At 35.2% G+C, this 13,985-nt stretch overlaps 1 protein-coding gene across 1 annotated transcript in view; it reads right to left on the bottom strand.

Moving 5' to 3' along the window:
- Positions 1–1,411: 1,411 nt before the first annotated feature.
- The window catches only part of LOC109034825 (uncharacterized), a gene marked incomplete at its 5' end in the record, with an annotated part of 31,480 nt that continues 18,906 nt past the window's right edge, over positions 1,412–13,985 (bottom strand). The window contains 9 exon segments of the mRNA XM_072303944.1: positions 1,412–6,324; positions 6,949–7,197; positions 7,786–7,896; positions 8,937–9,115; positions 9,552–9,690; positions 10,402–10,542; positions 11,116–11,349; positions 12,477–12,641; positions 13,424–13,573. Of these exon segments, the coding sequence (XP_072160045.1) occupies positions 5,101–6,324; positions 6,949–7,197; positions 7,786–7,896; positions 8,937–9,115; positions 9,552–9,690; positions 10,402–10,542; positions 11,116–11,349; positions 12,477–12,641; positions 13,424–13,573 (2,592 nt within the window).

Genomic DNA, 13,985 nt, shown 5'->3' with positions numbered 1-13,985 from the left:
TATCATTGCGCCTTATCAACGCAACGGAATATGAAGTATGAACATTGAAGTAGCTTCCAGGCTAGCCTATTCAGGTTTTCTGTGTCATTTTTGCAGTCGTAAAAGTGTAGTTAATGTGAGCTCAAGTTAGGATTGTATTAAGCAAATGGGTAATTTTTATACGAGGATGTTTTAAAAAATGGCTCGACTGGGAATTATAAAATTTTTCGAGGCATGAAAAATTCCGGGAAAATCAGGAACTCTGTTCCAGAAATCGAGAATCTCTTCTTCTCCGATTTTCTCTTGAAATAAGACGAATTTTCTTGTAAAAGCCAAGACAGTTTATTAAAATTAGATTAGCCGAATTTTGAAGGAAATTCGAGTAATACAATTTAGGCAGTACTGATTTCTGCGGCATCCCTGAGTTTTGCTATGAGTAGTATTCTGATTGGCTCGGTAAATTTTGGAAAATTGAATGGTCTTGAAAGCAATTTTGAGCTGTTCTCATCGAAAAGTTGAGCGTATTTATGCTGAAAGGAACTACGTATGTTGCACGTACTTATTCCCTATGCACATAGTTCCTTTCAGCATAAATATGTCCAGTTGATCCGATTACAATTTCAAAAGTGACAGTTAAGTCTCGCACTTACGTAGCAAAATTCCTTACATTTCTTTGTAGAGGCCGAGTAGATTTCTATGGGGGCCAGCCCACCCGCTCTCCCAACATATCTGCCCATGGCTAGAGCTCTCGTTTTCAGATTTTTAACTCACTTCTAGAGGTACCCTCAAATGTGCAAGTTACCTTACTCTAGGATAGAGTTAAGAATTTCGTGAAAGATTATAGGAAGAAATTTCATGAGGAAATTTCAAGAGATTTCATGGGGAAAAAAGAAATTTCATGAAATTTAAGAAATTTCATGGGGAAAAAAGAAATTACATGAAATTTCTTGTGAAATTTTATTCGATGAAATTTCTTTTAGCAACTCTGCTCTAGGATCAAAATGATTTCCATGCCTCTAAAAATGCTAAAACAACTGGTATGATGTTGAGGTACTACTATTGTATCGATTATTTGAAAAAAACTTGGCAAACGTATAAAAAACCAGATTGTAGTTTTTAGGGACCATTTCTATAAATGATAAGGTGAAAATATTTGCTTTGTGGATGTAGGAGATTATTCCCCCATTTGCAAGCTCATCAAGAATGATTCTGCCCGGTTATAGAATAGAGTCCAAAACTTTAACCTTTTTTTGCTTGAAAGCAAAGAGGCTGAACTCATGCACTTAGTCTTTCAAGGGCCTCGATTTAGATGTTGAACTATTTTGAAAATTTTAGGGATAATTCCAGGAAAACTGACTGGGCATCTCATCATAAAAGATTGAAAATTATCTAATAGGTGCCCAAAACGAAAATACACAGAAATGAGCCTGAACGCAAGTCAGAATTTAGATCAATTTTTATTTTTATAAATCGAATCAAATTTGAAATTATTTTGTGTCAGTCACACAAACCAAAATACTGATCAAAATATTTGTCTTACAAATAACTAATATATCTGAACAAATATGTAACATCATAAAGCAACTACAATACAAACAAAAACAACTTAGGTACAAACTAACATCTTCATCACGTTATTTTGAATTAATTAATTACAAAAGATAGAATAACTGAGACAAACGAAACATAGATACAAAAGAATCTTAGATGAGTATTTCAAAGGTACAAAATATGTATAAAAAGGATAAAAAAAGAAGGTTAAAGCGGCAAATTTGAGAAGACAATACCAAGTCATCTGACATGAAATTTTACTTAGGATGATACCTTCATCAAACATCTGAGAGAGGGGGCATTTGCTTCTCATCAGGGAGACATAGTACTTTGAAAAGTATGAATAATTACAATTTACAACATCCAGAGATCCAACATACAACAATCTATACTTAAAAATTAATACCTAGTCCATCTAACAAATTAACGACAGATGATTAGTATATCACAATTTTTGATTAAAAATGAGTGAGCTCTGATCCTCTAACAAATCCTTAACTTAGAGTCGGTCCTTCTCCATGAGCATCTTGTAGATAGTTGCGTTTCAAACAGAATATCAAGGACTGAATGTGAAAAATACGTAACTCAATTGCATTAGTTATTCTCAAAAATACTTAAGCACCACAAATGAAAATGCGAGAAAAACATTAGAAACTAGATATCTAACTTGTCTCATTCTAAATCTTAAATTAATTTAGAAAGTGATTGATTAATAAATCGTTCTAGTATTTTAGCGCCTAGATCTTTAGAATGGGTAATTTAAAACAGTTTTCACTGGTTTTTTTTTTTCATATTTTGATTTTTAGAACTTATGTAATTTTGAGAATGACCAATTCAATCGGAACATTGAGAAATATCCTATTATTTTTTATTTTCTGGTAGGAAACGAATCGAAAAATTTCAATAAGAACTGTTGATTACTTTCCCTTCAATAAAATAGAACTTCAGCAGAGACTTACAGTGTCGCAATCTGAGTTACACATTTTTCGACTTTAGCCGTTGATGAGAGTAATAAGCCGGAAAATATTGATGGTTGTGCTACAGAATTTTCAGTGAGCAAATAATACAATGATGGGATGCTGAACTTCAAATGCTGGGATGCTTTGGTCATGTGAACTTCTCGTAAAAGTTGAAAAAGAGGACAGACCTTATGAATTCTAAGAACTAAAATTAGTTAATACCACCAAGTGCCTTGAATCCACCAACAGACATTTAGAGGGCTAATTTTAATATGACAAGGTGGGTAATAGATCTATTTTGCCGCATTTAAGTGTACTTAACAGTTATTTTGAAAGGGGGAGAGGGAGGCAAGGAGGATTGAAAAACCACGCTTTGAATAGTTTGAAAAGGACCAAAGGCTCAAGAATGATAATTGATGGTAGTTTGCCCCATCAGCAAAATGCAATCGAACTTTCAATTTTATCAATGTGGCAACTAAAAGATTAACACCAAGTCTTTCAATAAATAGTTTAACTGTCACTAAGATACAGAGAGATCACAAAAAAATAAATATTTAGCATGATAAAATATACAAAGGATATCAGTATAATGTTTTTAATTCTATACCTCCATAAACTCAGAAAGCTAACTTTAGAAAGTCAGTGAACTTTCCATAGAATCAAGTGCTCCTGCAGATCCATGGAGAAACTTCAAAAATACCTATCTCCGTTGCAGCTTTTCAAAATCTCCTCCTATGTTTCACCATTTAAAGGGATAGGTCCAGCCAACTTTACGGCTATAAATTTTGGCAGAATATTTTTCTTGTAGGGAAGAAACACATCCAAAGTTCTTGAGAAATTACGCCTATTGGTTCCCCATGTGTAAATAAAGTATTGCAGGAAGCCTGCAACGTCGCAAACATAGATAGAGTTTCTGCAGTCTCACCATTGACATGTGAGCATCTCATTTTGTAGATCTAACAAAACATTCAAGAAATCAAATAATGCATGGCTATTGGACCCTTACTTTACTTCGTTTATACTAAATTTCAGTCATTAGTTGAGTCAGTCTCTAGGATATAACTTGTTTACAAAATTTCATTTAACAGAAAGCGACTATTATCCATACAGATTTTCACATTTCTTAGTGATCTAAAATAGTTGATGCTGAGACAAACAGGCAGAATTTAGAGACAAAAAGCAATTTAATCAACTTTCTCATTGATTAATTTATTTCACCCAAAATTGTTTGCCCTGAAGCAAATAATAAACTTCTATGCAAGGCATAGAAGTAAAATTTGACAGTCTTTAAAATACAGCTTGAAAGAGCAACCTTGACAAGAGTCGCTCACATTAATTACCTTCCGTGTTTGCCACAAATTAAATGCCTGAATAATGAAAAACATTGATTGCAGCGAGAGGTTTGAGTGAGAATTTGGTACTCAAAGATGATGCTCTATTGACATTCTACTAGAGTTGAGGCCTTGCACTTTTTTTTTCATTTAGGTAATATTTTGGTGCATTTTGGCTACATATTTCTAAGACTAAAGAGCTTAAATCTGACTTGCAATCCGCATTCAGTCTAAGGATTGTGGTAGAAAGTGACAGAAAAGTTACCCTGAAACTGGAATAGGCATTAAAACTTGAGGAGTAATTTCAGTCTTTTTAAAATTTAAAGCCACGACATATCTCCTTTTCATTTATAATTTTAGATTTAACAAAAAAAAAAGATGACTCTTTGTTGAGGAATATCAAATTTCAAGCTCAAACATTCGAGAAAATCCATCGTTTAAATCAGTTTTTTTACACCTGTGCAATTGTACAATAGAATCTACAAAGTTGAACATACAATATTCACAATCAGACTTAGTCCCAAACAGTAGGTACATGCTTACATACATACATAGCTATATAAAGTAAAAATTTGATCTTATTCCTATTTAATGCGAGGTTCTGTTCCTAAAGCACGATCAAAGACCATATGAAATTATCAAATTACAAAAGATAGGTGGGCGCACCGGGCACATTCAAAAAAATCTCAAGTAAAAACCGGTGAATCAACTCCGAAAACACACCGGAAAACATGAACATCTGAAGTCAAATCAATAACCGGTTGAGTGGCAAAATTATCATGCAGTTTTTGCTGATAATTCTTCATCTATCATTTGACAAATACAGAAGAATGAGTATTCTCTAACAATAACATATCGATCTCTGACGATATTGTCCGAGTAAAGAGAGAACAGATGGCCCACAAGAACTTACATGATGATAAAACATCGTGATATCTTTGGTACAGTCACAAAAAAACACCTCCATTTAAGTTTCAGAACATACCAGTTTGCTTGAAACTTAAAGCGATAGCTTTGTCCGTAACATCCTGTTGTGGCTACGTAACACATTCATTCTAGGATGAACCATTTTGAGATCAACAGGCATCGCTGAGAAGGTAGATGGACGTTTTAGGTCATGAGAAGTGTTTTCCTGGTTGCACCATTATTAGTTCCAAACTGTGCGGCCACCCTAATTTGCTTACTATCTAAGAATTTGACAAAAAAAATTAAGGCACCATAATGAAAGAATACAAAATTACCTACTTACTGCCCAACAAATAGGCTTATTCCAAAAGAGATCACTGATAAGATGTTATTCGGGGAATATTTTTACTAATTGAATGACACTTATTCTGAGGCATTTGCTGTGCGTTGGGCATCAAGTGGTTTTGATGAAACCCATGTTGACCCGCCATGTTTGGCACAAAAGAATTGTTCATCATTTGATTATAGTGGAAATTTTGATTGCCTAAGGGGTGCATGGCCATATTCATATTTGCGATATGGTTCGGATGGTTCATCGAGGGATTTGCTGGATGGTTCATGGGTGGATTTGTTGGATGGTTCATAGGCGAATTCGCTGGATGGTTCATTGGAGAATTCACTGGGTGGTTCATGGAGGGATTAGCTGGGTGGTTCATGGAGGGATTAGCTGGGTGGTTCATTGGAGGGTTTGCTGGATGGTTCATTGAGGAACTACCAGGATGGTTCATTGTGGCATTAGATGGGTGACTCATTGGAGAATGAGGATGATTCATCGGAGACTGAGGATGATTCATAGGGGAATGAGGATGGTTCATGGGTGAATGCGGATGGTTCATCGGCGAGTGAGGGTGATTCATTGGAGAATGACTATTCGGATAACTCATTGGTGAATGGTTACTTGGGTGACTCATGGGGGAACTACTGTTTGGATATTTTAAGGGAGAAGCGCCAGCGAAAGACATCTGTCCATTCATTACTGGATTCATCGGACCGTTGACAGGAGGATTCAACGGACCATTGGCGGTGGGGTTCATCTGAGGATTTGTTTGCCCGATGGGAACATTCACGGTGGGTCCATTCATGGTCTGATTATTTACATTGATTTGGTTATTTACACCTGGGACCGCGGTGTTCATTTGTCCGCTTACTACTGGGTTCATTTGACTATTTGGACCAGGGGCCATTTGACCATTCATGGCAGGGTTCATTTGGTTGTTGACTACTGGATACATTTGAACATTAGCGCCAGCATTCAATTGGCTGCTCATATTATGATAAATTTGTGGATTCATCTGCCCTGCATGCATTTGATTACTCGTATTATGTTGACTACCCATGCCTGAAGACATTGGACCGTTAACGTTGGAGTTCATCTGTCCGCCAACAGTGGGATTCATTTGAGGGGCGGCGTTATAATTGCTAGTATCTATGGAGCTTTCCATGTTTTGCGGCATTGCACTTGACTCAGAAATCGTGCTCATTTGGCTCATAGGACTTCTTATCTGCCAATTCATGGACTCAGGAGAAGGCTGCGGTACCTGTCAAAACCAAACAAGAAGAAAATATAGTAACTACGGAGGAAGGTTTCATTTTATGAACAGCTTGACAAGCCTTGGATTTCAAAATTCTCGGATTTCTCTGTAACTTTTCAATGCTTCTTTTTCATCCATATTTCTCTTGAAAATGCTTTTCACAAAAAACATAAGTGTAGAGTTTTTTAAAATTGAGAAAATTCAACAAATGAGAATTATGAGGCAGAAGCTCTGAATTTTAAAGCCTGTGTGTGTAAGCATTAGTAAAAATTAAATATTTTGACTAGGGGAAAAAATTTCAAGATTTTGCAACGAAAGTCCCTGACATTTCATAGTTGCCCAAAATTCCCCGATTTTTCCGTACTTTCAATAACTTGTCACCCTGATAAAAAAATTATGAACAGTGAGTTGGTAAACATTTAAAGGAAATACGTCTCATTCCATTGATGTAACTGTTAGTAATCGTTATCTTGATTTAGAATAAACCTTTACTGAAGATAAAATTTATTTGCTACTTAATGATGGAACTATTTTCATAGCTAATGAAAAGTCGGTAGGACTCCTGTGCAAAAAAGAGAACAAGTACAGTTTGCATGATCTTTAAAATGGTAAATTCTGCAAAATAATCACCTGATTTTCATGGAGGAAATTGAGCACCTCATCGGGAAGGACAAGCTTGTTCTCTATAGCTTCGTCATCAAACGAGTCCAAAATGACCTCTTGGTTCGGGTGATCGGTTGTGAGTGAGGCTGACCGAGGTCTGGGCATCATCGATGGAGCGGAAACAGGTTGACAAGGCTCAGACATGCGCCTGTTTTCAACCCCACTGGCAGTGCTGTTTGCAAGGACGGTGGTTGCACATGAGGACCACATTGGGTTCTGAAATGAGAGCATGAAAGACTTTTTAGTGATGCATTCAGTCTATTATTTACAAAGTGAATGTGCCTGCATTTTCAAATCATTTACTTTCTTCTCATTTTGTCTGGATTGAGAGGCTTTTTCTTTTGTTTTTCATTTTTTGTTCTTTCTGCTGTACAAAATTATTTTCTTTTAAAAATAAATTTTAAAAAAATGTTTCCACTTAGTTGAGAAGTAAAATTATTTCATAAATTTCCCAATTGCTAGTATCACTGGTACAACTAAAGTTCATCAGCATGTAGTCTCCTCACACGTAGGTAATCTACCTCTAAGTTAACATTTGCAAGTTTGAAACTGATTTCCGGACTTGCTCGCGGGCTTTTCAAACGCTACATAGTGCTAAGATTGGATTTTTCCTTCCTCAAAACGCGTTGGTGATGTAGCTCCGTATCCTAAAATATGTAACGAGAAAATAGCATGACTCTCTGCTTGATCTACCTTCCTCCCTACAGAGTTTTGTATTTCATGAACAACCCCTCAGGTAACTGGTCTTTCTTTTCTTTCTAATTCTCTCTCTTTGGAATGTAAGGAATAAAACAAAGTACACACCATTTGCGAGCCGAATCCCATATTAGAGCTGGCAGTGCTGGAACGTCGAGATGAGCCCACTGAGATTGGATCATAGAAAGATGCGTCGCTCAATCGGTGATGTTCGGAAGTCTGAAATTTAGGAATAAAAAAATCATAACTTATAACTCATCATAACTTATTAAAATATGCTAAAATTATGCAATTTATGTACTCATTCAATTTTTTGAATATTCATGCAATAGCAACTTGTGAAAAATCCACAACTTCTAAGCTTTTACCAAACCGGTAACATAGAGCCGTAAAAATCTCTTTTATCAAAGATACTATTTCATTTAGTGTTCATAGATTTTTTTGACTTGAAATATTGTTACCTGTTAATTTACACGCTCAAACTAGCTTGATATGCATTTACAAAAAGTATGACTTTATTTTTCCCCAAAGCCCAAGTGGCAGTGATCGTGATAAATAGCGATTTTATCGGTTGGTTATCGCGATTATATTAGTGGCAATATATCCAGGTATTATCGCATTAAAAATTGCGATTTCTGGCCATTAATTTGCTGCACATCGCAATTTTTTGTTCCATAAAATCGCGATCAATTTTCGTCAATAAAATCGAGATTAAATCGCCATTTAACGCGATTTTTATTTCGAAAATATTGCGATAAATTGCCTGACGATAAAATTGCGATTTTATCCCAATAAGATCAAGGATAATCGCTCGGATATTGATTTTATTGCCGATAAAATTGCAATATGTCCCGATTTTTCTGTTGAAAAATGCTACTTGGGAAGATCTCGCCCTGAACCGTTCACACTATTCTTCATCATTAGGTGCGTCCACAGATTTTTGATTAGTTTGCCCCCATGTACACTGAAAAATTATTCAAATGTAAGGAGTTGTCCAAGGACTGGCAAAGGAAACTTCGGCGAAAAGAATGAGCCAACATTTTTTTCTCTCGATATTCTTTACTGCTTTCTTAGGAATTGCCCTGACAGTAACTTGAGAATGTTACCTTAATTTTCAAATTATTTTGATTTATCTTCCTTTAAAATTAACCGCTTTATTTATAGATAAGCTGAGCTACGTATAAGTGGAAAGCTGTGGCAAAAGACGACCAAATAATGAAGTATTAATTCCAAAGGAAGAGTCTAAACAAATAAATTACCTGTGAAACTTGACTATTCCTGCGACTATCCAAATCTGCCGACTTCATGCTCCCATAATTACTGACCGTCGAGTTGGAATCCCGTCGGATGATGGTGTCACCTCCATTTCCTCCTGCAACTTTCAGGTCCGTAATTTTACGGTTCAAATCGCTGATCCCACCAAAACTCCTTCGGTCACCTACAAAAGGAAATGAAAATTTGTTGAAAGATAGCTTGGATAGTGAGCCCATTTCAGATGATGTTGAATGACACCGAATTTTCCTCTGTTAAGAGCACTCTTTTACGTACCACAATCCTTTGAGAATTGATGCAGTAACTCACAGTGCAAAAGTTTTTTTCATCATAATGCGAATACTTGGCAAACCCTTCATAAAAGTTTATGCTTGACACAGCCCAAATGAAAATGTTAGTCTTTCAATGTTTTTGTTTTTGCATTAACAAAAACTTATCACATTGCAAGTCTTTTATAGATAGTCAAGGAAATACATACGAGACACTAGCGACATGAAAATTGGCCACAAGCAAAATAAAAAACTTGGTCACAGACAAACCAAAAGTAACTTGGGAAATTGCAGAAAATTGATTAATACTTGAAGCGTTATTGAAAATCTTACCTTGGTGATGAGGCATTATTGGTAGAGAAGGAACACTTTTGGCACCCATTTTGACTTTCATGTTGTGGATATTGTGTCGTTGCACTGGGGCAGTTGCTAATCCAACAACAGCCTGAAGTTCAGCGGGTAAATCAAACAGCTGTAAATTATCAGGAAGATTCGATGTTAGACAAAAATATAGGAATAGGCATTTCATCTATAGTAAAAATTTTCTGCTGCACAAATATAAGTCAAATTCATTTACTTTGCAACTACAAGAATTTTTAGGAATATTTTATTTAAAGTTGAGTAATAATTCAACAGGAACCTGACTGGGGTATTTGGAACAAAATGAAAAGAAAAAAAAATATTTAACTGAGAAAATGCAAAGTCTATTTTTTAGGGTTGTTAGCTGAAGGAGTTGTTCACATTCCTTGACTTTTAACTCTGACTCCTGCATAAATTTCCCTGATCTTCATGTATTCACACATATCGACATGCACACCGGTCGGACAGTTGGAAAGTGGAACACAAATTTCAAGAGAAGATAAGTAGGTAACATATCGATGACGGAAGTGGAAAATCAAGTGTATCCACTGCAATGTTGCGAAATTTCCACTCCTTCTCTATTATGTCAAAAAAAAAACAAGCCAATTAATAGCTTGAAAATATAGAATATTCTACTGACAAAAAGGAATATAATCAAGGGATTTTTTGAGAAATTACGTTAGCTAGTTTCTCAAATGTACGACATGACATGAAGTCTTCAACGTCGCAATTGAAGATGCATGGTTTTACACTTCTGCCATCAATATATTTTATCCATTCATTACTAGGTAATTTCAAAAGTACCCAGAATAAGATGACTTACATCAAAATCTTCTGCCTCTTCCACCCACTGATCGTCCAGGCCTGGATGTGACATGGTATCACTCGTATAATCATCATGCAGATTATATCCCTGGGAGGGAACACTCATTGGACTTCCTTGCTGACCCGGCGAGTTCGTTTCCTGCGAATTGAGAAAACGAGAGATTAACAAATATTACTGACTCTTGAAAAGGTGAGGTTTGATAACAAAACCAATTTAATTGTCATCTTTAACACTTGAGCAGTATTAAGAAACAGGAAATCTAGGTTCAGAGATAGGGAACTCATCGTCAATTTAGCTCTTACATACAAATAGTTGGGATGCTTGAAAGACAGAAAATAAGTTTAAAGGCTTAAGGGCAGCTGAATATCCGTAATACTTGACACCCACAGCATTCTTTTCCAGTGAACTACTAAAAACCATGCGTAACAATAACGCTTTGACACCACTGACTGCTGTGAACTGAGAATAGCAATTTCAACATTTTTGTTTCAGTCATCTTTTTTCTAACGCTTTTGAAAACTGATTAACATGAGATCATCATTAATTACCTCTACTGCAAACATGACTGAATACACAATGAAAATTATAGACCTCAGAGTTAGTGCATGGTTGATGAGACTTAATCTTATGATTCCTGAAAAAATAAAACTGATCAAACTTTGTTTTCAAAGCTGGCTTTTTATTCTTATCAGCAAAATGAATTGCACGTACCTCAGATTTGATTGAAGGACTAGAGCTTCTTGCTGTTTTTGTGCTCATAGGATTATCATCAGAGCGTGATGGAGACATTCCACCCATGCTGTCATCGCCACCATCTGTGTGTCCACCTTTGTGCTTCTTGTTGGCGTAAAATTCAGGACCATGAACAGTTTTAACGTGCTTTCGTAAGGAACTAGGATCAGTGTACCGCTTAACGCAACCAGGTGCTTTACAAATATATGGTTTCTAGAAAAGAGACATAAAACAGTTCAAAAATAAGAGGAAGAAATTGAGCATTTTGGAGACAGCCATGGTTTTCTCAGAATAGAACTGCTTTAAAACTTGGAAAACGGTGAAAAAATTAGTTGAGTACTCAAAAGACAAAATTGATTTCCGAAGGTTTAGGATAAAAAATGCAGAGTATCCCAGCTTTCATTCAATTCATCTATTACATGTGTAAATGTCTTCTGATCATGTCAAAGGAGGAGAATTGAAGAATTCTCTTCACTTCAAAAATCATAAAATTTCATGCATTATTCTTGGAAACAAGAAATTCCTAATACATGATCAGTTAAACATCAACAAGACAGGACTGGTATCACTAATTCAGATTAGTAAAATTTGTCAGCGCAAATCAACTGGATTTCAGCGATAGTCTGGTGATAATATTTTTTAGAGTGATTGAAGATTAGAGAGGGCTGTTTGAAAATTTTTGCAGTTGAAAAAATTAAACTAGGAACTGATTTTGGATTGACATTTATTAATAAGCTAACAAATCTAAGACATGACACATACATTTACGGCACTAAAAACTACTGAAGAAAACCAAACTCACCAATAATTTAATTCCAATTTGGCGTGGAACAAAAATTGAATACATAAGAATTCAACTCTGTGTTTAATGATAGATTCAAGGATGATCTGACAATCGTTTGAAAAAATCCTAATACTTATATCTGTGATTTTACTGATAAAATTTGTTGTCACCAGCAACGAGTAAGAACTTCTCATTTTTTGGTTGCTTTTTCCCTCCATACTCTTGTTTTATGAGGATATAGTTAGACAGAGAGATTCTATCAATGCCATCAAATTCAGAATTTGGAATTGTTGAAAATGTATTTTTCTAAATTATGCGATTGATTACCTTGGAGCTGATAATTATACGTGGAGAAAGATTTTAAGGATTAAATTTTTATTTTTTGAAAAAAAAAAAAAAAAAAAATCTATGCTGTCTTGTACACCTAACTGGAGGTAAACATTAGTATCCCTTCTCCTTAACACAAACACAGTCTCAGCACAAAAATTCTGTTGCGAGAATTTTCTATTTATATTATAAGAAAAAAAAAACCGAGAAATTTGAAGACATGACTTACCTCACTTGAATGAGTTCTATTCTGATGTTTTGCTCTGTCTGATGCATTACTGAATGCTTTATGGCAACCGGGATATTCACAGGTATAGGGTTTTTCACCAGTATGAGATCTTAAATGAGTTTTTAAATTTTCTAACCTAGAGTAAGCTTTACTGCAGCCTTCAAACTGTTGAGCAGAAAAGGAAAAACAAATTGAATCAATTTTTATTAAACATTTCAATTTTTTGGCCTGAGCCAAAGGAAAGTAAGAGATCGGGAGAAAAAGGAATGTTTTTGTAATTTTTGACCGGTCAAAGTAGGAAATAGCTCATTCAATTCTTTGACAGATTATCATAATTGGAAGTATATAAATAAAGAAAGGAACTATCTCCGTTGCAGCAATATGGATCCTGTCCATTATTGCCAGAAATCATCACTATCCCCCATTTAAACCCATGTAAAATATTCACATTTTCTTGCACAATTCGGCAAGCTTGGTCCTGTTTTGCATGCATCCCCATGGATCTAATGTTGGTTTAAATATGTCTTGTAAAGGCCATTTATGTGGCTTTACTGCACGTTTCCTATCATGGCACATTATTCTACTAATTGTCCTAACTCATTGAAATGTTTTCTGATTTCTTCTGTCTTCCATAGAATGTTCTTTACGAATTTAAGACAGTAATGATAATTCTCTCTCTAAGAAAATCAAGGTGTAAATTTTCATTAGTAGCGATTGGTTATGTATGTGTTGGAAATTTAACATGGGAAAATGGCAAAATCATACTGTAAAAATTGCTGTGATACCGAAAAATGGTAACTTTAGGGGCAAATTTAAGTGAAATTCACTATAGCATTTCCCTAAAAATTGTAACCATGGAGTAAATGCAACTATTAGGTGTGGTTAAGATCTCGTTTCTCTAAAAAAAAGGCAAAGCATGATGGAGTATTAAAAAAAACAATACTTACTGTGCACTTGTGTGGTTTTTCTCCAGTGTGCCTACGCATGTGAACAACTAACATGTATTGAGCTTTGAATGGCTTTTCTTCTCTTGAGCACTCCTCCCACCGACAAACAAAGCACTTCTTGTTCGCGTGGATGTGATCTTCATTTATGTGCTGAAAGAAAGAAAAAACGTGAAATTAAGGATTGGATCTCTTATTAATACATTACTAATATTTATTTATTTTTATTTCATTTTATAAAAAAAAAATCAAGTCACTTTTTTTTCTTGTATGTGGTGGGCTGCAACCATCAAGGTCAAATTGTAAGACTACGAATCGGACATACTTTTTTCTCTCATTCTCATTTAATTTCAAAATCTCCAGTTCCATTCTGCTCTCTGTGCCAACATTCCCCCTTACAATCGACCATATTTTGCTTTTTTGCCCAAAAACCTATGCTACACGCATCAAAATACAAAATTCCCTCACTCATGACATCCATCCGTTAAGCTCAGACAGTCCAATCGTAGTCACTGAAATTTTAAAACTCTTTAAGCAATTAAATTTAAAAATTTAAGGTTTTCTA

This window comes from Bemisia tabaci, chromosome 9 (assembly GCF_918797505.1).
Source record: "Bemisia tabaci chromosome 9, PGI_BMITA_v3".
NCBI lineage: Eukaryota > Metazoa > Arthropoda > Insecta > Hemiptera > Aleyrodidae > Bemisia > Bemisia tabaci.
This window is presented reverse-complemented; position numbering and strand designations above follow the sequence as displayed.